Consider the following 25,433-nt stretch of genomic DNA (forward strand, 5'->3'; position numbering starts at 1 on the left):
CAAGTCTGCCTGTAGGTCAAAGGTCAAGAACAGGTGACCGCAAGAGGTTTCTGTGCTCTCTCTCGCCCACTTTGTTCGACATTTGCCGATGAGGTTTGCCTTTCTCACTGAACCTAGAACAGATTAGATAAAATGAAATTAAGAAAAAAAAACCTACCTCAGGGTATTGTTACCTCAGTATTCCTAATTTCTTGTTTCTTTTCATTCTTTTTTCCTTTTTTTTTCTTTTTTTTTTTGCTTGCTTGCTGGTGTTTTTATATAAAAGCTGATAGTCTTGAATATTTTATTTTTTTAAGGAAGAAATATTTTACTCTTATTTTTAATTTTTTTCCCTTTTATTTTTGGGTGTGAGTGAATGCGTGAGTGTAATTGAGGGGGTTTTTCCTCACCTGAGATCAGAACGGACCCCCAGGAAAAATTCAGAATTGTTTAGGTGGTCTCTCTAGCAGCCTTTAGGCCAGCCTGGGGGTCCTTGGAGAGTCGCACTTGAAATCATGTTTCAATGGGACGTAGGACGGATCATACCATCTGGTGCATAATGAACAAGTTTGGAAGAATCTAAAAATGGCTTTTATTTCTAACTCGTGCCGTTGTTTTTGTACCTGTGGTGTGATCTTCATCATGCTGCGCTGATGGATTTTGACATCATTGGATGACTTACTTGAAAGGGCTTGACTTAACTCGCCATGCTCAAAAAACAACAACAGCATGTCGACGATCTTCAGCCCCAAGACACTGAATGTGAACCATTCTCAACTCGTCCTTCCCCATTGTCTTGTGCAAGTGTGCGCGAGTGTGTTTTCTAATTGAGTTCAATCTTTTTGTTGGGGAAGTGGTTAGGGTGTTTTAAAAAGGCAGGAACATAGAAAAACACTCTATGGCCTTGGTCATACTCTTTTTTTAAACTGACTGAGAACATAAAATGTACCTTCGAAAAGCGGAAGCCGTAAAAATAGAACGTGAAAGAATTAAATAAAAACATTCACATCTTTCCAATTAAAACCTGTAAATAATTTGTTCACCGGAACATCCGTATATAAAAAAATTGTTTGTATTTTTTTTTTTTTTTTTTTTATAAAATACAAATTGGATAATGGATGGAAAGACTTTTAACCGTTAAAGATGCATGGACACTGCCAGACCACGTCCTTTTCAGGCTCCGTTCAGGCGAAAGGGTTTGCTAGCATGTTCATGTTTTTTTTTTTTTCGCTTCCCTTTTTGACACTAGAGGGCAGTCTTCTGTTTTCTGCTTGAGGGTTGAACTTGTCAATGACTCGTGGAGACACAACACTGTTCAAGCCCATAGATTTCTGTCAAGACACACTCACACACTTCTGCTCTGTTCAGACTGCAGCAGCCTTTTTACCTTTTTATTTGTATTTTTTTGACAGCAAGCATTATTTGGACATGACATCTGGTTGTGAACTGTTTCATCAATAAAAGACAAAAAAATTTGTGAGCAAGAAATATTAACATAACAGCGGATCTCCAAGAACTAACATAGTTGTGACAAAAAAAAGCAAAAAACAAAAAAACAACAGAAATAGTATATATATTATTGTAATTGCATTTTTTGTTATTTTGTCTCTTTTATTATTATTCTTCTTCGGGTGAAAGGTAAAAGCGATGAGAAGGAGATACCCTGGTTTCGGTGGACATTTTGTAAAGATTTCAAAAGTCCTCTTCCTCTTTTCCCCCTCGTGTTCTCACCTTTCACCCCCTTCACCAATCGCTACCTACATCTGCTCATTTTAGTTTTGCGTTATTATCCGATTCAAAAGAGACGTGTCCTTTCATTTCTGGAGTTGAACGCCCTCTCTCACGCTGGCCTCGTTTGTGACCGTTTTCTCTGTTCAGTTCAGTCGTTTGATATTGAATTTATTTGCAAGTTTTATTTTTCCTCATTCGTCGCGTTTTCCTGTTTTTTTTTTTCTCTCAAATTTTCTCCATTAAGTTTGGATTCTAGCTAGGTTTCTCCTCGATATGAATTCTTTATGCACAGACACCTCTTACACTGCTACTAGTTCATTTAAAATACTAACACATAAATAATTCTTCATGTAACACCTGAGCCAAACTGGGGTTCGCTTTGCGTTTTGTTCTTGTACTCAAGAAAAAAGGGAACTGAATAAGACTGTTCGCAGTCAGGAACGGATGCAGTGCTCATATAGATACACGGTTCCCTGAGTACTGCGAGGCGGCCTCCTGTTTGGCACTTGGAAGTGTTTTCTTCTCTTCTTTTTTATTTCGATGTCCTCCACACATTGTCAGTGGTCGAGGGCTTGAACAAACCGTAGAACAGTTTAGCATACTTGAGCTTTGGGAAAGAGATAGTATGTTGTTTGCTTACTATATGCAATTCTGTGACGAGTCAAGCGAATGGCTGTCGTTTGTCACACGGACTGTTAAGCGTCCACTTGGAAAAGTTGCATTGCAGTGCATAGATGTACATGTAGACCACAGGCTGAAGTTCAGCTTAGTTGGGTTTGATCATCATATCGACGTTGCATGCCACTGTTGTATCTCACCGTGCTAGTTTCTGGCCTCTCCTTACGGAAAACATTTGGGTGCTACAAATGACGACTCAAACCTCACATAACTAGGAACGCTACCTCAAGACTTAGCCATAAGATTGTTTTAATCAAGCAGATGAGAGCGTAAGTGCATGTTACATTTTACTTTTGAGTTTTAATTTATTTTTAGCTCTTCATTTCAGTAGACGTTTGGATAGAATACTACTCCGGCTTGGATCTGGGACTCTTTCGGGGCGAGGTGGCAGGACGGGCAACGGAGGTGTGGTGTGATGGTTTGCACGGGACGAGGAACGCTAAATAATCTGTGAAGATCTGTTCGTGCAGAGTTAAGCTTAAATTCTCTTTGTGACTTATGGTGCATTCAAGTCATGGTCGGAAAGGTTGTATTTATGAGTTGACCGCACATTAACATGCTAAACATGCTTACGTTTTTCTTCATCTGAACAGATTTGGAGAAATCTAGCATTACTTGCTCACAAGTGGATACTCTGTAGTGAATGGGTGCCGTCAGAATTAGAGTCCAAACATCACAGTAGTCCGTCAGTTAACAGCATGTGATTTGAAATGCTGTGTGTTTGTAAGAATCCACCATTAAGATGTTTATAGCTTCAAATATGAGTCCTCTATCTACTGTATTGCTTTACCTTATGGATGACTTGTTATCGTGATCTTTTTAACTCTCATTCTGACGGCACCCATTCACTGCAGAGATCCATTGGTGAGCAAGTGATGCTAAATTCCTCCAAATCTGTTCAGTTAAAGAAACAAACTACATCTTGGATGGCCTGAGGGTGAATACATTTTAGGCACATTTTGATATAAGCCCTTAATTTTCAAGTTGGGGGTGTGTATTTGAATAAGAATATATATATATATATATATATATATATATATATATATATATATATATATATATATATATATATATATATATATATATATATATATATATATATATATATATATATATTATATTAGTTTGTAAGAATATATAGCTGCCGCAATAGATCGCATGTACAAAATAAAGTAGTATTGTACAATTACTATTGCAGCACATTTAGAAATTGGATAAAAACATAAAGAAAAACACAACTGAGGTGAAGATGATTTATAGAAGTTTAAAAACAAATCATTTTTTTGTAGAAAGCTACATTGCCCTCTCGCACCCACTAAAGTGACGTGGTAATTACGGCTTCCCTATTCATAAATACAGACTTCTCCGAAGGACTTGGATGCACCATAAACCCCGATTTTTCTGAATCTAATGGCACAAACGTAACTAGGCCAGCATTCATAGAGTGACTAACGATACCTCCGTAGATGAAACACACAACTGTGCCTGTTGCGCTATTTCCTCTGTGTCCTTTCCCACTTCGATGGCACCACACTACCTCCATGCCATGCAGCCTTGACCCTAACACAACCCTCCCCGTCTAGAAGCCCTTTTCTCGCCGATCTTGAAAATGGTTTCACCTTCTCTCTTCTTTGGTGAAACTAGATTTAAATCAGCAATAAAATGGCACGACCTGTCCGGAGCTTCTACTAACATTCTGTCCTCCACCTGTTGTCCCATCTTATGACTTCACCGCCTGAATCGAAAGGCGCGACTCATGTAACCATGTGTTTAAAATTTTTTCCTTTTCTTTTTTTGTTGATCTACCTCTTAGAATAAAGACAAACAGATAGAACAGATCATAAAACTAAAAAAAAAAAGGACACAAAGTTAATTTTGAAAATGTTAAGCTTAATGAATCAATAGTTATAATAATAAATGACTTAAGCAACTGGGTAGCAGCATCTCCTTACTCCTTTGTAGTGCATAGGAGTCTTTTACTTCCAAAGATGATTTTTCTTCAGTTGTGCTTGAAGTTGTTTTGGATGAATTCGGAAATGGAATAAATGGGAATGTGGGAGGGGAGATAAACATGTTTCACTATCCAATCTCTTTTTTTTTCTCCTTTTCATTATTATTAAACTGACTTTATTTTTAACTTACAAATTCTTCATTTGATTTATATTTCTGATGGCTTTTTAAAAAAGGACATAGGATTGTATCTCTTATGTTTGCAATAGAACCCGCTCTCTTTCTCTGTGAACCGCAACATAATAGTATCTTTTCAGGCCACACAGAGCAGCATGATGTTGAAATCGTTTTCATTTTTATTGTTTCATTTCACCTGTAATGATGCAACAGGAGAGTGAAGGTCTGTTGAATTAAATGGGGCACATTTTAGGAGGATGAGAGCGGAAGGAGACTACCTGACTACCTTTATCCCTTCACCCTTCTTACAGCAGGTGCCACAGACATCACCAGGACTTTCAGCCTCTGCCTGCCTGATTTACTTTGATTGATTCTCATCCACAGTTGTTTTGAACTCCTTGTAAAGAATACAGAGCATAGATATGAATGTGACAATAAAAGATGAGTAAACCGGTGTCGTCTTGTGTTTGTCTCTGCTTAGGCACATCTAGTTTGGATTTTCTACCTAATTTAAAAGGCTTTATATTTACCGTGTGCCATATGTTATCTTGACTGTTCTTCATTTAATTTAATCACTAGATATTCAATATGATTTGAATGCAGATATTGTAAATGTAAACTGTATACAAGGCTTTGAGTCAAAAGTCCAGTTGCACAAATGTGTTTTATAAAAAAGAGTTTGGTGTTTTGGTTTAAGATACACCTCTTAAAGATTTTAACACAGTGGAACTACAACGAAGGCATATTTAAAAAGAAAAGGGAGGCCAGTGTTCTCAAGATAATGATACAGGTCAGAGAAAGTTGTGACTTTTATTGAATAATTTTAAATGACCTCATAAATTAATAGATTATTTAAATGTTAAATCATTAATCTGACATTTTGATTGCATTTTAATATCTAAGTTGAAGTATTGTTTTGTGTGTCACATTGTTTTTGTATAAAAGTAGCAGAAATACTATATCTGTCGACGGTTCCTATGATCAGCCTGGTCTCCCCTATAACGTGAAAAACGAGAAGCATTGACGTTAGAAAACGATTAAAAAAAAAAAATTAAAAACATTTAAGGAATCAACGAAACCTTCCTTCTCGGTTCAATCGTGGAAGAAGATTAGACTAATAAAAAATAGCTATTGAAAGTCATCACCAGGAATGATACACAAGTAGGCTATTATTATTATTTGTATTGTATTTATGTTGCTTTTATTTGTTTGGATTGCAGACTAACTTCTTTTTACTGTTGTTTCGGGTTTTTTTTTGTGCACGACAAGTATGTGCATTTGATTCATTCTGTTAATCGTAGGCTATTAAATGACTGCCAACTTTACTCTTTAAATTAAACGAGAACGCTTTTGATGTAAACATTGAAGTAAGCATTCAAAAAATGTATTTCCTGTAAAAGTATACAATAAAATAACTCACAACGCAAAAACTATATATTAATCATTTAAAATATGAATTTAGTAGCCTACTATGTATAAATAGTTTACAAATTAAAAAAAGTATTTATGTAATGTATATTTTAAATACACTAATGTGTGGTTGTTCAGATGTAAATGTACATCTAAAGGTTCATACATAGATCGATGATTGGTGCACATCTGTGACGTAGGCGTGCGAGTTCTGAGTCTGACCCTGACAAATCAGCGTTAGGCGGTAAGTTTCAAAACACAAATGGCGACGGAGAGAACTGAAGCGTGAGTATTGGCAGAGGTATTGACTATCAAATTATAAAGACATATACGGAATTAATACACTTTTTGAATTGATTGTAACGGTTGTAACGGTAGTTTTCGCTAAACTACCATCAATACAGTTACTGTTAAAAAGACGGCCACCTCAGTGTTCAGTCACCACCGTCTTTACATTAACCCTCTGATGCATCTTTAAATCATTAGGGATTGGTGTTACACCCAAAACACCCGTTCTCTTAACTCTGTATGACTTTCATCTTCCTATTTGTGGCAGCGTGCTAACACATTCAACATGCTACGACTTAATTTGAAATACTCCACCGATGTGTTTTCACTAGGGCATTTTAATGAAATAACGTTAATTAAAGACATTTATCTTTGATGTCATCCTCATATTTTGTAGATTTTAATACAAATACTGGCGTGCAGGTGAGTGTGAACACCCAAAATAAACTGCAGTTGGATATTATATAAACAAGCAAGTTTTTGTATTAATTTTATATATATATATATATATATATATATATATATATATATATATATATATATATATATATATATATAACTGTTATAACTGTATATATAACTGTTATTATATTTTATATATATATATATATATATATATATTTGTTTTTTTTAAGAAATATATCTTTCCTTTGTAATCAACTTATTGATTTACATCACAGTATTAAATAAAATGACCCAACATACTGAAAGTCTCTAATATGTTTAGCTATGGTCCTTGTTTTTAAGCACATGAAATATCAATCAATCAATCAACCTTTATTTGTACAGCCCTTTACAACACACAATATACAAAAAAAATGTATATATATATATATATATATATATATATATATATATATATATATACACACACATAAAGACAACAATACAAAATATATATATATAAAAAAAAAAATGCCACAAAACAAAAAATATGCCACAAAGAAAACACAAAATGCCACAACAACTAATATAAATTAAAAACCAGTCTAAATAAATAAGTCTTAAGCTTAGCCTTAAAGAGGCCCAGGTCAGTGATTGTACGTATATCAACAGGTAGCTTGTTCCAGAGGCTTGGCCCAGCTACAGAAAAATATGGACAAATACGATTGAATAAATAACCACTAAACAGTTTTCTCTGATTTCAGTCTTCTGGAAAGGACTGACCCTTCCTTTCTGAAATCATGCAACACCACCGAGCTGCAGGAAACGGGAGAGGGAGAAATGATGGCTCCTTATCTGATGTTAAGTTTGTGGGGTTTTTTGTGCTAAGCTGCAGTTTATGCCAATAACTAACTTTCAAAAATGCTTTATTATTCAACAATAAATTTGAGGGTTTCCCTCAAATGATGCTAGAACCATTTAGAATCTTCTCTGATATCGTTTTTCATTTATTTTATTTACTTTTAAAATAGTATTACTTTTGATGACACTGGTGGTTAATACCCAATTGCCATGGTTTTATTGTGGCAACAATAACCATAGTACTATGGTGTTTTAAAGTGTTTTACATTAAACAGATGTATACATTAAAGGGATATTGATGCCCTTTAATGATGTTCGTTTGTGTAGGACTGCAGGAGAAAACAGAAGCATGTATTCAGGCAGCTGTGTGTGCTGGTCGACATGATCCAGCTCCTGACAGGTCTGGAGTCAGTGGATCAGCTGCTCAATAAGCCTTGGGAAATAGATTTTAGTCAGTTTAGAAGCCATACTGACTAAACGTGGATTAAAACGAGGAACAGGCTACATTTGTTTTAACATTGGCTTGCACTCTTTAAATAATTCACATAATAATAAATCACATTATTTTGATGTTTTAGAGAGGTTGTTTTTTTTTTTTCGCATCCGCAACAACAATACAATTTATTGAACATACTGTGTAGTTGCTGTGACTGATTACACTGAAGATTTAATATGTATAAGTTTTTGCTGCGAACAGATTTAAACAGCATAAACTCCTTTTCTTCCTCTTGTTTTCTCTGACTCTCAGGCTGCAGACCTTGGTCAGCGTGACTCACAGAAACATGGCGTACAGGCTGCTGTCAGTCAGTTCCTCTGAGCTGTGCCTTGAGCTCTTGCCTCGTGCTGCTCAAAGATCACTTGAGCCCCTGCGTGTCTCCATCACCATGACAACCAGTGATGAATTTCGTCTTCAGGTACTGTGTCTCAGCATATATTTCCCTGTAGAGATTAGAGGTCGACAGATTTTACAGATTCTGATAGCTAGGATGGACCACACTAGCTGATACCCATTAATCAACCGACAGTTTTTAAAATGATTACTAAACGGAAACTAAAACAGTGCTTTACTTTAAAAAAACAAAACAGAAGCAGTACTGAACCACACATTGTAAATAAATAAACATATTTATATAAATTATTATATTGATAATTAGGTTATTTCATAGTTTACTAATGTTTAGTTTAGTTTAGTTTATTAAGATCCCCATTAGCTGCTGAAAGAAACAGTAGCTATTCTTCCTGGGTCTATAGACTTAAAAAAAAAAAAAATTCTTATAAAATAAATAGGGCTGTCAAAAATAGCACGTTAACGGCGTTAATTAGTTGTTTGTCGTTAATTACGTAAAATTTTTTAACACATTTCACGCATGCGCAATGTGACAAATTATTCAGGTCAGGAAGGGTCTCGTCGATCTCTGAATTCTCAAGATAGTAAAAAACAGCGGCGAGCGCCACGACGAAAACACCGAGGAAGCTTAAGGTTTTACCCCAGTTACTCTCAAATACATTCATGCCAAGCTCGATAAACAGAGACGACTTTGGTAGTTGATACGCTGGAGCTTCTTCTTCCTGTTATAGCAGTTTCCTGCAGAGTTTAGCGCAGACTCCAATTAAACACACCTGCCTGTGATTTGCTAGTGATCCTAAAGACACTGATTAGCAAACTCATGCGTGTTTGATTAGGGTTAGAGCTAAACTTCGCAGGAAAGTGGATCTCGCGAGCCAGATTTGAGGATCGCTGTGTTATAGCGTCCTGTGTTTCACACTGCGCATGCGCAAAACGCCTACATGCAATGCAGCGAAAATTACAGCTGTTTGGAAAAGCATATGCATTTTTACTTGGTTTTACTGGCACTTGAAGCCTTCAGAACGTGAAAATATCGATCCTAAAGTATTGTGGCAGAGCAAATGAACACCTCCCAAAAACAAGAGTGCCCAGAGTGCTGCTTATGTGATTGTGGCGCATGTTTGTGTTTCTGAGTTCATTCTTTCGAGTTTCTCTATCCATAATTTCATAGATATGTGGCTATATTTAACCACTGGTTCACCTAAAACTCTTACACTATCTGTAGTTAAATGGCATGGTTTGATATAGTGCTCAGGTAAATTTGATCTAAGTAAATGTTAAACTTTTGAAATTCAGAAAAAAAGAACCACATGATGAAACAATACATGAAAATTATGTATCTGTGTCCTGTTATTTATCTTTTGAAAAAAAAATGGTTAGGATTCAGGTGTAATTGCAAATAATGATTAATCCACTGAAAATTCTGATTAATTTGATTAAAATTTTTAATCATTTGACAGCCCTAAAAATAAAACGATACATTATACAGACAAAAATGGAGAGCACACATTCATACATAACAATACAACTATTAAAAATAAAACAATAAAACAACAGCTCTACATTATTCATTATCACAGTGCACAGTTACAGCTATACTACTATAGGGTTCATAATTTTCACAATCTTTTCCCTCTCTTCAACCATTCATATAAAAAAAGCAACAAATATAAATAATAACAATCATTCTAATGTAAATAAATAAAGTCTTAATCTTTTACGAAAAGTCATTGCATTCATTCCCAAAATCAAAAACTGTGGAAGAGAATTCCATACCACCATTGCTCTATACAGCACTGTCCTTTGCATAAGGTTAGTTCGACACGGAGGTAACAAAAAGCGACTCTCTATTGACTGAAAAAAATCTCTCTGTTCACTAAAAAAAGACAGTCTGCTATATAGTATTTCTGGCATTTTTGTAAGTTTTTGCAAGTTAACAATAGAATAATAAATCCTACTTTTTACACTTAGCCAAACTAACGTAGTATTCAATTCTAGTCCTGAAACTTAAAACTACCCGAGCTGCTTTATTTTGAGCAACTTGCAATTTTCTTAAATTCATTTCAGTTGTACTTGACCAAATAATAGAACAATAATCCAAATGTGATAAAACTAATGATTCTACTATTATTTTCATCACTCGATTTGGAATACATTTTTTAAAATGCTTAACAACTGCCAGACTCCTGCCCATTTTCAATAATATTTGATTTATATGACTATTCCAATTTAACAAACTGCCAACAGTCACACCGAGTAGCTTTACCTCAGTAACCTGTTCTATCACAATACCCCCCACAGTCAGACTCAACACATGCAGATCTTTTAACAAATACTTGGATCCCAACACCATACATTTACTTTTCCCTGCATTAATCACCATTTTATTATCCCTAATCCAATTTTCAATTAGTTTCAGTTCAACTTGTAAAATTGTATTAAGTTCAACAAGGGTTTGCGCGGACGTATAAATTGTAGAATCGTCTGCATATAGAGCCATGGTGGAATTCTCTAAAACAAAAGGCAGATCATTTGTAACGATAGAAAATAAAAGTGGCCCAAGGCAACTCCCTTGTGGCACACCACAATCTAGAGTCTGTATATCAGAATTACTCCAATTAAACGTTGAAGTAAATTCCCTGTTGGCAAGATAACTTTTAATCCATTCAATAGCAGATTTTTCGAAACCATAACATATTAACTTTTCCAACAAAATTTCATGATCAATCAAAAGCAGAACTACGATCTAACAATACGGTTCCAACAATCTTTTTATTTTCTTTCATCTTTTATCCAGTCATCAGTTATCTGAGCCAACGCTGTTGTTGTAGAATGATCCTTCCTATATGCATGCTGATAAACAGAATTTAAATCATTTATACTAAAGTACATACTGATTTGTTCATAAACAATTCTTTAAATAAAGAAACTTAAAAAAAATGTAGCTTATTAGTAATAGTAATAGACAGTACATGTTGAAATGAACACACTAGTATCAATACGTCTACAGCTTTCATTAATATTACAAATTGACTCTAACTGTTTAGTATTACCATTTAATTCATCAGTCATAACATTAAAATGACATACATAGGTTATGGAGACCGTATGTGTACTATCACACTTTAATTTCTTCTGTTTTAGAACACTGCATGATTATCTAATCAAAATAATAATTATATATATATATATATATATATATATATATATATAAATCACACAATGGGCAATGGGCTAGAGAAGACACACCCAGGAGCATCAGGTTCAGTTCAAGCTGTGGTCTAAAACTGTTTGTTTAATCATCAAACGGACATAAGTATGCTTCAAGAATGAACAATCTGGCATAATTAAGTTTGAAGTTCGGTGTTTAAAAAAAAAAGATAGATAAAGTAAACAGACTGCATTAGAGCCACAGAAAGAGCACAATACATCATTTATAGCCTAGGGTGAAGTCATTATGTACAGATTTGCGACAAATATAATTTGATTTAATGGAAAACTATGTGAATCGCGCTCTATTCTGCGGCAGGATTTTCTGTCGGCTGCATTTAAAATGCACGTCAGGTAACAGAAAATGTCGGGAAATGACACCTTTGTCCATTCCGTTGGGTCGTTTTTCCCAATACAGATCCGTTTTTATACGCATGTTGCTCGATAATTTTTACATCTGTACGATGTACGATCAATAATGAAAAAAATCCATTAATGTACGATAATTTCAGAATTTTATGGAAATGTAAATGATGGTTGTTGCAGTCATATGGCTTCTTTACTCATACACGAACACGTCTCATTACAGACACTTTTTAAATGCGTCCGTGTGCACCTGTGGGTGTGTTAAGAATGCAGGAGAGTTCCCTGCTTTAAAGGCAACGAGCACTAGTTGTGGTCCATGACAGCAAGTTTACTGCACCACGCCGCAACAGCTAAATTCCGCCTACACTGGAAAAATGGTCGTGTCAAAATGTAGTTGGTTTAAAATGGATAAATAACTCTTTCGACTCGTGTATGATAATTTTCTTCTAAATACGATAATTTTGAACTTCTGGTACGATACGATACAATCTGGCAACACTGTCGCTGCAGGAAACTGCCGTGATGTATTCTTCAACGCAACACACACCCGCTACCCGCACACAGGGGGGCAGGGCTTCATATTTTATTGAAGCATCCCTGGGCGCCGCCATTGGCTAGCGGACCCCAACCTGCTGTTAGCATTCCATTGACTCCCATTCATTTTGGCATCACTTTGACAGCGAATAACTTTACATCTGAGGCGTTTAAAGACTCCATTTGTCCATTAATTATTTCTAAAGAAACACGAAAATGTATAAAAGGCCCCATTACCTTATATCTTATGTTATGGCCCCATAGAAGCAGTTTTTGTAAAAATAGGCTAACGATTGTGTCATAACCTGCGACTCTCTGTCGCACAGAGGAGAAATTACAGTATGGACAGGAGGAAAAGCTCGCAGGCAATCTTTTACTGTCTATGAGTATGAGGCAATCAGGGGGACGTGGAGACATGAAGCCAAGGGGGAAGCCCATAGAGAGTCCTTAAAAGACACGGGACAAAATTATTCAACAACGTCTGCAAGATTCGGTGGGTGATTCAGATTTCTATTGACACAGCAATTAGAAGACTTACAATTGTTGTGACATCTACGTCACGAAGCTCAGTTTGATTCTGCGCAGTACGCCCGACCCCCAGGAAGTGCGTGCTTCTAATTGACTTCACTTATCTCCGTTGAATCCAATGGGGTCGCTGTGTCCACGTCTGGCGCGTGTAATGTTGATGCAGTGAATAGTTACGATCAAGGGGCAAGGAACTCGATCGGAAGTTGAAGTCGGCTGGGGGCTGCCATCTTTTAGCAGAACTTCACTTGCGTTAGCATTCCCATTGACTCCCATTCATTTTGGCGTCACTTTGACAGCGAATAACTTTACATCTGAGGCGTTTAAAGACTCTGTTTGTCCATTATTTATTTCTAAAGATACACGACAATGTATAAAGGGCTCCATTACCTTCTATGTTACATTATGGCCCCGTATAAACAGTTTTTGTAAAAAATAGGCTAACGATTGCGTCATGACCACTCGGCTCTCTGTCGCATTACCGTACAGACAGGAGGAGAAGCTCGCATGCAATTAACTTAATATGGCGTACTGGCGTTACATTTTAAAATACTATACAAAATAATTAATCAGAATACTTACTCCTGCTCACTCACGACAAAGAACTCCCCGCTCAAGCTCGCCGTCTCTGCAAGATTAACGATGGCAGTTTGCACGCACAGCTACTTAGAAGATTTACATCTGGCAGACAGGTTGCTGATGTCGTCAAGCTTCGTTTGAGTCTGCGCGTCAGAAACGGAAGTGCTAAAAAACGCTAGTTAATTTGTCTCAATTGAGTTTCAATGGGGTCGCTGTGTCCATTTCTTTTACTGTCTATGGTTACGATTCTGATTCTCTCTGACCAATCAGCAGTCTGCATTTTGTGTCACGTCACATTTTAGTATCGCCTTAGCTCGCTCAGAACCTCGCCGGAGGTGATACGAAAGAAAGTACCTGGAAGCAGGTACCGGTACAACTTTTACACAGTTGAAAACCAAACAGAGGCGAGTCCAGGCACGCTGGTACTGTGTAGTGGAAAAATGCCAATAATGATACAATTGTAAATCATATTTTGTACATGTACACACGCTCTCATTAAGATGAGACTATCATTTGTAATGCTGAATTAAATGGGATGAGAATTCAAATAAACATTATCTAAAGCACTATTCATGCTACATAACTTAAAACATGTTTAGCCATTAAAAGCCATTATTTTATTATAAAAAAATACACATTTTTAAATCAACAATCAAGAAAGACATTATCAATTTGAACAATTATTACTATGTGATATTTTAAAAACTTTTGAATGGTAGTGTGCATATAATTAAAAAAAATATATATATTTTTTAACCACTAATGCTCATCTTGAGCTAGCTCGACCTAATGCATTACTTAATCTCACACGTTTGACGTCGGCGGAAGTAATGACCCAGTGTTTACAAAGAAAACATGCAAAGAAAGTTAAATGCTCTTTTAAAAAAAAAAGTAAAAACAATGTCGGATGATTTTGAAGTTGGTGCTTTTTTTTTATTGGATCTCAGTTGCTGAAAAATGTTCTTATTTAGAAGTAGAATAGAAATTTAAGTTAACAGCACTGGATCTCAACAATATGTTCTTTACAGCAGAAATGGGAAACTTGTTTTACACTATGAAGAAATGTTCTCCCTGTATCTCATATACAATTTTTGGTTTGTTTCAACAGGTTTGCGATTGATTGGTGTCCTGCTGAAAAGCTTCTGATCTTTCTCAAGACTGCGACCACCGTATGTCACCTGAGGGTTGAGGAGGGATACCCATCACACGGCCGAGCTGCTCTCCTGTCTGTGAGGAAAGACGGCAGTCTGCTTGATATCACCCATCTACAGGTGAGCAAGAGAGAATAGATTTCATTTCTATTACTTCATTACGAATCATGACGCAAAGCATCAAAATATACAGGCATCCAATTTTTTGCTGATTTTTTTCAAAGTCTTATAAATTATATTCTTTGTTTTCATGTTTTTATATATATATATATATATATATATATATATATATATATATATATATATATATATATATATATATATATATATCGGGAATTATAAATTCATAGATATCAATATGCTTTTGGGGAGCTGCCCCTAATGACATTTTACATTATGAACTAAACTTGCCTTGTTATAAGTCTTTTTATTTTTTATTTACTGTTACAGTATATTTAGTAATTTAGTTGTATAAAATTATGCTACTATTTAATATTAACTTTTTATGAATTTCAGTCATTTCTTTATTTTTATTATAATTATTTTTGATATAGATATTTTTTATTGCTTTACTATGATATCATAACAATTGTATTATTTTTGCAATGAACTCTCTCCGAAAAATATCAAAATAAATATTTGCTCCTCGCAGAGGATCTGCATTTCTTTCATTGAATGTTTAAGTTGCATTTTAATGCATGTTTATTAGATGGGGTCTTTTTGTGTGTGAAGTAAGTGGAGTTGAGAGATTGCCATGCTGAATTGAGACCCAGCATTTTCTGAAAATGTTCCCAAGCCAAGTAACTGGAATATTTCCTCTTATAGACCGTTTCATCGGGCGCACGCGCCTGGACCTAAGTTAACTTCCGGTCTGTGTTGTGTATATCGGTCTGGCTGCGGTGACATCTACAAACGCAGTTAAAGGCAAGGTGATGAGTAGACTGAAGTTGGGCTCAGGTGGCTGTGCTGCGGGATGTGTTTCCCATACATTTATTTATTTTTGGAGACTCACCACAATTTTAAAACTGATCGATTTTCAAAAAGGCTTCGTTAAATAAACATGAGTAACGTTACGTAACGTACTGCACGTTTAATAATAATAATTCCTTACATTTGTTTAAATATCAAAACGAAGTACGGGTGTTTTTATATCGCTGTATTTCTGAAGGAAGACTTGCATGTTATATGCCTGATAAAGCAGCGTGTGAGCGTAGCTCTGCTTCGTTTACAGCTGTTACTGGGGAAACCTCTATTTCTCGCACTTTATGTCTATGCTTTAAACATCTCCTGCTGGCAAAGAATGAATTAGCATTTTCATTAAGTCCGCCTGATCCACACTAAAAACAGATTTTGTTTGTTATCAAAAAATATCTACTCTAGAGGGACTTGGCTTTTGTTATTGATTCTATTTGGAGTCTACCGGAAGTTAAGTTAGGTCCACAAAAGCGCTCACGCGCATTAACGTTTGTTTATGTTGATGCCGTTGAAACCGTCTATAGGAGGTCAATATGTTACCAGCTCAGATGCAACATTATTTTCTGTCTTTTCTGAATTCAGTTTGTTCATTTATAAATCACTGTTTTCAGCCCCCAGTGCAACATCCTGTTCTGACAGAGTGGCTTGAGTTTCTCTCCTCCAATCCGATCATATGACATCACAAGATGTACCCCAGGCCAGATCCTCCGGTTAGACTTCATCATGTATGTCACATCCAGAGTCAGAGTCTATATATCACACACAATCCATTTGCACTGTACATACATTTCTGAATTGTGAGTCAGATTATCATTATTATTTGTGTAAAACTGCTCTTCACTCGTGTCAACAGATTGGGAGAGCCAGCAGTTCCGTTTGAGACAGTTTTCAAGTAGTAAAGAGCTCTGCATTGTTCACCAAGTAAAGCCAGACATGTCACATGACATCTCTCAGCAGTATAGTTTAAATGCAATATCTGTGTCTATTATATAACAAAAAGGTAAATGAAATTAATCTAAAATATATAGAATGGCATGCATGTTTCACTTCCCTCTTTTACATTTACAGTCAGCTCTTGTTTTTTCCTCACTAGAGGGCAGCACTTCCTGTGAAGAGCACCATATGCATGCTATGGGCTGACATAACAGGTTAGGTAACGATTTAGACTGTATCTGGAGATCCAGCTTGTTCTTCTGCTACCTGTATATTTTAATCCTCTTTTTTACTACACAACAGTTCTGTAGAATCATTTTTGAAGTGTTTCATGTCAGACACTAAAAGCTCCTATCATGCTGGCTTCTGGCCACCCCCGAGCTTGTTATGAAACGAGGTCAAATTCACATTCATTTTTTTGTCTTCCCATGGTTGTTCTGAGATACTCCACTTGGCACTTAGAGCATGACTCCACTTTCTGTACCAGTTATCTGCCCTCAGGCGCTGCACAGTCAGAGCGGCTCTCATTGGCCAAATAAGATGTGAGTTTTGATCGGATCTGGCCAATAGGCAGCTGTGAAACTGATTATGAGTGCTCAGTGTCTCTCAGAGTCCATGTGTGTGGAGAACACTTCACATTTTCGCTGCTTATTCTGGTGTCCGAATGAGGTAGGGCCTGGGATACGTGATGTGCTTTGACAACAGTTTCTGTAGATCAGATTCCACGTCCGGTGGGGAAAATTAAGACTTTTTACCTTTTGAGTACTTCGTAATCACCTCAGTAAACTATTGCTTCTGTCCCTCTTAAAATCTGGTTTTGTATATATAGTAATTGTCTTAAAAGCTCTTGTACAGAATTTGTATTATCTTTTAATCAGTATTTGCGTGCATAGCTAATTAATCATAGTTCTTTCTGCATTGAGGTATTGAGGAATGAGGTAGATATTGAGCCCCAAGCCCTCCACCATTTTTCCTCACTTGCTCATTTTCTGATTATGATCCGATTATTTCTGATCATTTTCAATTCCAAAGAACATTGTTTATATTAATAATTATATTTATTATTAATCTTTTCATTATTGTTTTTGTCACATTTGATCACTTAAATGTCTTTTTGCTGGATAAAAGTATTACGGTTATTAAACTGTACTAATCCCGAACTTTTGAACATAATGTACTAGTTTACTTCCCAGTCCTGTTCAGTGTCAGAACTTATGGGAAAGAATTGGCATCATTTCCTGCCTTCCATATTTGGTACATGTCAGCTCCCACTAGAGGACAAAGCCTTAACTTTACAATCCGGGACAGCAATGATACACTTTGCCCGGTGCTCTCTTGACAAAGAAAAGCAACTTTTTTAGTATACCTAGTATATTATAAATAGTACTTTATGTAGTTTTTTATCATTCAGTTACTATGTTACTGTACTTTCTTTAAGTGTAAACATGATGTCCAGTACACAGATAAACCAACATTTATTCAAGATGCAAAAGTTAAAAATATTATATAGAGATACAAATGACACTACACTCGTTTCATAAAATGCCTTTATGAAGAAGACAACTGAAATACATGTCTTGATGTCTATAATATGCATACACTCTACTTATATGTCTGTGCTTGAATAGATTTATCATTTGCGTTGAGCATGTGAACTTTACAAAAAATATATATTATACATTTCAAAACAGTTCAAGTAAATATATATCATATTTACACATATTTTACAAAGTCACAGGGATGTGATTATTTGTGAAGGTTCATCCCCCTTATAGCTTGTCATTTGCGTTAGAGTTAAAATTATCATAACGTTCTCTGAGTGTGGGTATAGCAGGAACCCAGGCCGGACTGGGCACGAGGAGACACTTGACATTTTTCTGCCGTCGTCACCTGTTTGGAAGTGACCTGGAGATCCTTCTGGCTTGGCTGCGACTCTTTACAAAAGGCATTCTGCACTTGTTCCCCATGTACTCCAAATGCCAGGGTTTTTTTGTCTGCTTTATTATTAGCTTAACCTTACTACCCATTTCAGGTAAGTACTGAAAGAGGCTCAATGAGCTTTCATAGTTCTCAAGCCATAAAGGCTACTGACCGACCATTAGACACCAAAGCGTCCCTTTAAATGTGTCATTGAGTGCTTTTAAGTGCCAAAGCCATGAGTTTGCTCTCTGGTGGGTTCTCTTGGAAAGAGTTCTAGTGTTTGTACCCATTCTGTCCTTCAGTCAACCAGCGGTGACCCACTTTCACCAGCTTCTTGCAACCTCAGGCGTCAATGCGGAAAGAGAGCAGCTTCTCTGAGTGCATGTTATTCAGCGTGCGCAGGTCTGGAAGTTTGAGCAGCAGCTTGGTGAATCGGGAGGCGTCATTAGGGGCATTCTTACTGACAAGGGATCGGAGAGCCCGGATCAAACTTTCCTGAAGCATCTCCACTGAGTTCACATTTTCAATGCCAGAACGGTCTGTACAAACAGAAACAAACAACAAGAGACCCAGTTAATTAGTGGATCAAATGAAGGTACTTCATGTTGCACAGAAGAAAGACAGTCTTGAAGTTTGGAATTCCATGATTTGATTTACCAACCCTATGTTTCAAACCCATAAAGCTTTGGTTGATCTTTACAATACTTTTTATGATACCTGAGAGGTTTCTGTCCTTCCATTGAAGTTCCAAGTAACCAAAAGGTCCAAAAAAAGTCATAAATCATAAAGAGCGATCGTATCTCTTCACAAGGCTTGGATTTTGGGATTTTCTAAGTTTTGGTTAAATATGCTTTCAATGGAGGACCACAAACAACTCTCAGTTATCATTAAAAATGTCTGGATAGTGTTTAAAGATCAACCAAAGTCTTACGGGTTTTGAACAATATGAGGGTGAGTAGGTGATGACAGTTTTGAGTGAACTTCCTCTTTCACACTAATATGCAACTGACCTGCAGACACCAGCACGACTGCAGTGAAGAGTCCCAGTTCTTCTGCTGAGAGCTCTAATGCGTTGAGTTTTTCACTGAAGTCGAACATGGTTCCCAACAGGTCGCCCATGCCCATGCCTTCCAGGGCCTCCAGGGTGTAGGTGGTGCCCGAGATGAACGTCACGGTCCTCTCTTTTACGTTAAACATAGAGGAGAAGCGCACCATGAGGACCTGCAGGAGATTTTCAAAAAGAAATACACACTTAGTAAAACCATCGAGGTGTGACTGGCACTGTGGCCTTGATGCAAGTCAGTTGTTTTAAATAAAACACCAATTACTTACCTCAAATGTTCCGGCCTTCAGCAACGTGACCTGGTCGTTCTGAGATAGCGTGCTAAACCCTGGGATGTGTTTGGCGAACTCCACCACCTCTCTGACGGCTGGGGTGAAGCTAAGAGAGAAGTCTTCCCAGATTTCCTGTGGTGTTTTGTTGGGGTCTGAGAAAGGATGCATGTTCATTGGACAAGCCTGGGAAAAAAGGAATCCTGATCACTTCCAAGTCCTCTTTACTTGGTAATCACCTATAGTAGAGTATTTTAAATATCAAAGATCTTACCAGCAGAATCTCTTTGTGTTTTTTCCACGGACAGTTCTGCCCCTGGGAGCTGCTGTTCATCTCCTGACTGTGGTGGACGCCAAAGAGGTTACTGTTTGGAGGTCGCTGACCATTGTTATTGTCCTGCTGTCCGGAGACTTGAAAATGAAGGCCATTTTCTGGTGGCACCTCGAAGTTGTTACAATGGTGAGCGACATTATTATTATGATGGTAAATGGTGTTGGCGCCATTGAGGTGGTATCCAGACATGCAGCGGTTGCTACTTTGGTTGTCTAGCTCGCCGTTGTGAGGCAGAAGCGCTGGACCCAACTTATCATGGGCATAGATGAAGGTCTCACGGTGTGCTCTGGTTATGGCGGCGATGGTTTTGTCTACACCTGGACTGGAGCACGGTGGTGGAGAAGCCGTCAGAGCCGAGGGACTCTGAGCCAGCTGAACCGAAGGAGAGGTTGGGGTCGGAGGGGAAGGGGACGGTGCTACCGGCACTCCGGGGGGCTGGAGTTGCGGTCCCACTGTAAGCCCCGGACATGGAGATGAGGAAGAGGTGGATGGGGATGAAGAGGAAGAGCAGGGGGTGTTGGATGTGATGCTCGCCAGCTGGAATTCATTCTGAAGCTGGTTGTTCACCATGTTGTTCATGGCGTCCTGCATCTCGGCCAGCATTCGCTGTTTCTCGCGTTTCGGGATACGGCCGAAACGAACAGCTGGGGGTTAAAGAAAGGATAGAAAATGTCACAAATTTGTCGTATTTATGCTGTATGTCAACGTTCTGTTTATACACGTTTCAGGGGATGCAAGATATAAATGTACCATATCAGACACTGGGTTTACCCATTTTTTACATTACTTTAGCCATAATCTTTTGCCTCAGAGTTAATCTTATAAACACAAAAAGATTTAAAATATATATTTTTAATATTAACATTAAGTTTAAAAGTTAATAGTAATGTTTATACTTTTTTCACTGCCTTTATTCACTTAATAAATGTTAGAGTTTCTAAACCATAAAATACATTGGTATATTAGCATTATTCAGAGTTTTAATATCAGTGCATCCCAAAAACTTTTCTGTAACTGTTTCTCTAAGTCTGGTTGTATAGATATTTACCGTCCCGGGACATTCCCATGGAAAGACATTTTTTAAAACGGCAATTCTGGCACCGGTTGCGGTTGATCCTCATAATGGTACAGGTTTCGTTCTTAAGGCACTTTTTGTACTGGATGTTCTGCTGGATGCTGCGTCGAAAGAAACCCTGCAGACAAAGTAGATAATGTAAATGTTAATTTTTTATGCAGTATTTACAATTATTAACCTTTTTTTAATTTAAAAACAAAAACAAAAATGCAATCAACAATATTTGAATGGTTCATGCAAATCAATGCTATTGTCTTACCTTGCAGCCCTCACAGGCATGGACACCATAGTGAAATCCGGAAGCCACGTCGCCACACACTTTGCACAGCAACACCATTCCATTCAGCTCTGGATGGAAAGTCAGATGTTAAAATCCTTCTCCTGGATACCATACTATACATTAATCAGGTAAAATATGGTTCTTATTGCTTACTAGTAAGGGTGGCAACTGATTTGTTGGGGGAATTGCGTGTACTTCCACCATCATCGCGGCCTCTTGGGGATCCACCAGAGCACGATGAGCTTCCGTCCTCTCCTGATCCTGAACTTGAGCTGCTGCTGCTAGTGTACATACGCGAAGAATCATGGGATCCATTGGGAGAAGGTGGGAATGACGAGCCAAAGCAGGGTTGTGTAAAGGACTGCATGCTGCTGTTGGAATTCTCACTGTACATGGACACAGGGCTGGTGCGGTTGGGAGAGCCTCCACACGATCCGATGTATGAAATTACCCCACCTAGCAATGGAAAAGAAAGCCACATTTACTAGATGGTCCTCTTTACTCCACTGTGGGAACACAAAAAGTGAGAGGGGCCCACTGAGAAGGGGCTGAAAATGTTCTCAGGTATTTGTTCTCCTGCCTAAAACAGTCCATCCTCGTTAAAATGTTCCCATAAATACTTCTCTCTACTACACAAGCAGTTGAAAAGGATTGAGCTATGGAAACCAGGAAGCCGAGGGAGCAAGAGGATCTGTTTTTGTGGAAAATACTTTCTAGGAAATGTTATTGTAAACTGCAAGGGTACATTAGAAAAAAAAAAAAAGACAGCGACCACTCCTTGTTTGTGCCTCAGAAGGCTTGTGGTTTATAGTTTCACTGGCACCAGTGTGCCATGTGAGCCAGCCACATTTGTCTGATGTTATTTCCGTTTATGAAGTACATAACTTTGCATGATGTCTCAGTAGCACATGCCTTACCATGTGCATTTATATGAGATTTACGACTGTTTTGTTTGAGTTACATCCTGCTTATTAGCGTCCATCAGCTCAAATCAGTTAAGACTAGTCAACTTTGCTCTTGAGGAACAGCGCAGTGTGCTAGAGTTTACACCTCGGCATTGATTCTAGCATGAAGACTATTCCTTAGTGTATGATACCTCCTCTTGCCTTTCCTAACCTTTGGTCCCCTGAGGTTTAACACTGTATCCTTCATTCTCGTTCTACAGTTCTCGTTCTTCTCGTTCTAAACCATGTTTTAGGGAGATTTGTGCTTCTGTTCTCCTAACATAAATGATGCATCCATAGATGCATAGATAGATATTACAAAAACTTTGTATTATCATATGAAAGTTTATAGAGTAAATAAACTTGACTGGTCATGTTCAAGAATTATTCTGCGAAGTGTTAGAGAGTATAATCTTCACAGCACTTTAAATGTCAAAGGTGAACTGGCGTAGAGGTTACATAACAGCTGTACACTAGCACAAACGGTGAAAAAGTCACTGTGTCAGGTGGAGCCAGGACTGGGAAACATGCTGTAGCTTTGACTACCCTGTGGTTTCCCTCAAAAGCTCCTGAAAAACACTTGTCCCGCATTAGATTGATCAATGCGTGTCCACTAGCCTGCAGTGAGTTCACTGTGGATGTTTCTGGTTTTGGTACATGGCAACAGTGGTTTGAGATCTTCTCCCTGTTTATGCTCAAAAACGTGCTTTCTTCGGCTCCTATTTTTTTGTTAATTTACACATTTGGTTTTTCCTAAACATTCTGTCAAAGGAAATACTTGTGTAAGCACAACACAGGCGCGTGTGAGCTGTTGTGTCATTAGGGAAGCACGCCTCCCCTCCACGTGCGCCACACAAGGACAGCCTTTCAACGAGACTCACTTCATTAGACACGCCTCTCAAAACACACCTGCTTCTTTAAACTTGCACACGCAGTGAGTGAGACAACAAATACAATCTACATGAATAAATTCAGTCATAGTTTAGGTTGGGTTCATTATATTTGTCTCTTAAGCCACTAGATGAGTGTGCTCTAAGAACACGAAACGGAAAACTCATCGTTCGTGATTTTAAAAATTAAATGTTGCTCAATAAAAATTGTAAACATACATTTTAACATGTTCCCGCTAGGTTAGCTATATAATTTGGGTTGACTGTATATTGGTGACGGGTAATGGCTATAGGCTAACAAGCAACAAAGTGTTGAATATAAAGATATATTTTTACTTGTTTACCGGGGAGTGCATGGTATACAAAATATTTTAAATATTTGATAAGTAGCCTGTTCAGAATCGAGTCGAAGACATTCGATTAATCAGGTATTTGATATACCACTGGCAAATTAACCCATTCTAAAATATCTTCAAAACATTTTGAGTTGTATCATAAACTAAGGTTAGGCACCATAATCCGCTCATTCTCAGTATGTTTGAGCACTAAATTAAGTCCAGGGGAACTGTTTTGTGACGCTGTATTCATGTCATGGGGGGGGGGGGGGCTGTTACGTTAAACTGGATCAATTTCATGTCCCACTTTTAAAGCAAACACGGGTTAACGTGATGCCGAGCCCCTCGCCTCGCTCTTCGGTCCAATCGCAGCGCGCACATGGCTCAGACTGCGGCGTCACACACGGGCTCGCGCTGGGAGGAATTATGTAATGAGCGCCTGCGTGTACCAATGGCTGTAGGCGGAGAGTGGAGAATGAAAACAAAAAGCACATGGCTAGGCACGGCGGTCCATGTGAATCGAGCGAAGATCGCCGATGCTCAACTGCATCACGGGGAGGTCCGTACACCTGACTTTACAGTTATGACCTAGTTCCCCGAATTTCACGAGAACACCGTGCCCTAAGCCGTGCTGTCCTTGCCCCCGTTGTGTATTTACACTCTGTGTATAAAACATAACTTTTATCACTACATATACGATATAAACATTGAAAGAACGCATACTTTAACAGAATTTTCCAGTACACACATAATTAAGTTTTACGAAAGCACAGTGAAGTATTTGCACATACTAAAAGATATTAATGTACATGTTTAAATATATCTTCGCGATTGTTTATGTCAGAATCATGCGTCGTTAAATAGGCTAGCTATTACAAAATGTCGAGGTATTCGGCGAACTTTACTGCTAGATCATTAATTACAATTATTAAGATATCCGTGCCGTTCCATTGCACCAAGCTGTGCTTATAAATGTACTTTGTGGATCCATCGCGCAACATTCAGTAGTGCATAGGTAATAGAAACTACAGACATCAGTTTGACAGTGATGAAGCAGAGAAGCGAATGCAAGGAAATGATCAACGAGCCTGTTTTTAAAATCATACAGAAAGGAGTCTTACCTGTGTTTGTATCTACTGCTGTCGTCATGCTGAGCCCCAAAGTCATGCAGCTTTATGAAAGAATCTCCAATGCAACACGCAGAGAGAAGATGCACTTCTGTTTTTCTAACAGATCGGTTCTTCTTTACGATAAGTCATAACTGCCACGAAACGACCGTCCTAAAACCGCAGAAAATACACACGCATCTGCTAGATGCTGAGAAAAGATGTTAAATGTTGCGCAAAGACGTGAGGGAAATGTGGTTCATTCAGTAAAAGTGTATCATACGCCAGTGCGCCTGTCACACGCCCGATCTGTGTCGCTCTGAACTGTTCTGTCAAGTCGGCCGGGTTTTGCTTTTGTTCCAAGGAGCGTGGATGAGATGAGCGCAGGCGCGCAGCTGCACGAGGCTCGAAATGTGTGCATGTGACCCCGGGAGCCTCGTGGCCCAGTGACACAGTTTCTCCGGAACACATTTGTGCGAATTTAAAAAAAAAATCCCCGCGCACGTGCCTTCTTCTGTGTTGGGAAATGAGGTCTAATTTGAAGAGTTTGAAATCGTCTGGAATATTGTATGACTGAATCTGGTTTCTGTGCTTGAAACCAATGCTTGAAAAGTGTTTTTGAATGATAAGTTTTTTTTA

At 37.8% G+C, this 25,433-nt stretch overlaps 2 protein-coding genes across 2 annotated transcripts; one reads left to right on the top strand and one right to left on the bottom strand.

Annotated features, from left to right (window-relative positions):
• Positions 1–8,083: 8,083 nt before the first annotated feature.
• On the top strand, positions 8,084–17,980 carry si:dkey-225f5.4 (uncharacterized). Its single transcript, XM_052552988.1, has 3 exons — positions 8,084–8,372; positions 14,628–14,790; positions 16,257–17,980. Exons 1-3 carry the CDS (start codon positions 8,356–8,358, stop codon positions 16,320–16,322), a joined length of 246 nt encoding a protein of 81 aa, XP_052408948.1. The 5' UTR covers positions 8,084–8,355; the 3' UTR covers positions 16,323–17,980.
• Positions 17,981–18,107: 127 nt separating this feature from the next.
• On the bottom strand, positions 18,108–25,130 carry nr1d1 (nuclear receptor subfamily 1, group d, member 1). Its single transcript, XM_052552987.1, has 8 exons — positions 24,810–25,130; positions 21,673–21,975; positions 21,499–21,587; positions 21,213–21,357; positions 20,105–20,808; positions 19,831–20,016; positions 19,509–19,719; positions 18,108–19,037 (listed from the first exon to the last, which is right to left on the bottom strand). Exons 1-8 carry the CDS (start codon positions 24,853–24,855, stop codon positions 18,841–18,843), a joined length of 1,881 nt encoding a protein of 626 aa, XP_052408947.1. The 5' UTR covers positions 24,856–25,130; the 3' UTR covers positions 18,108–18,840.
• Between the last annotated feature and the right edge of the window lie 303 nt (positions 25,131–25,433).

Source organism: Carassius gibelio, chromosome B3, assembly GCF_023724105.1.
Source record: "Carassius gibelio isolate Cgi1373 ecotype wild population from Czech Republic chromosome B3, carGib1.2-hapl.c, whole genome shotgun sequence".
Lineage (NCBI taxonomy): Eukaryota > Metazoa > Chordata > Actinopteri > Cypriniformes > Cyprinidae > Carassius > Carassius gibelio.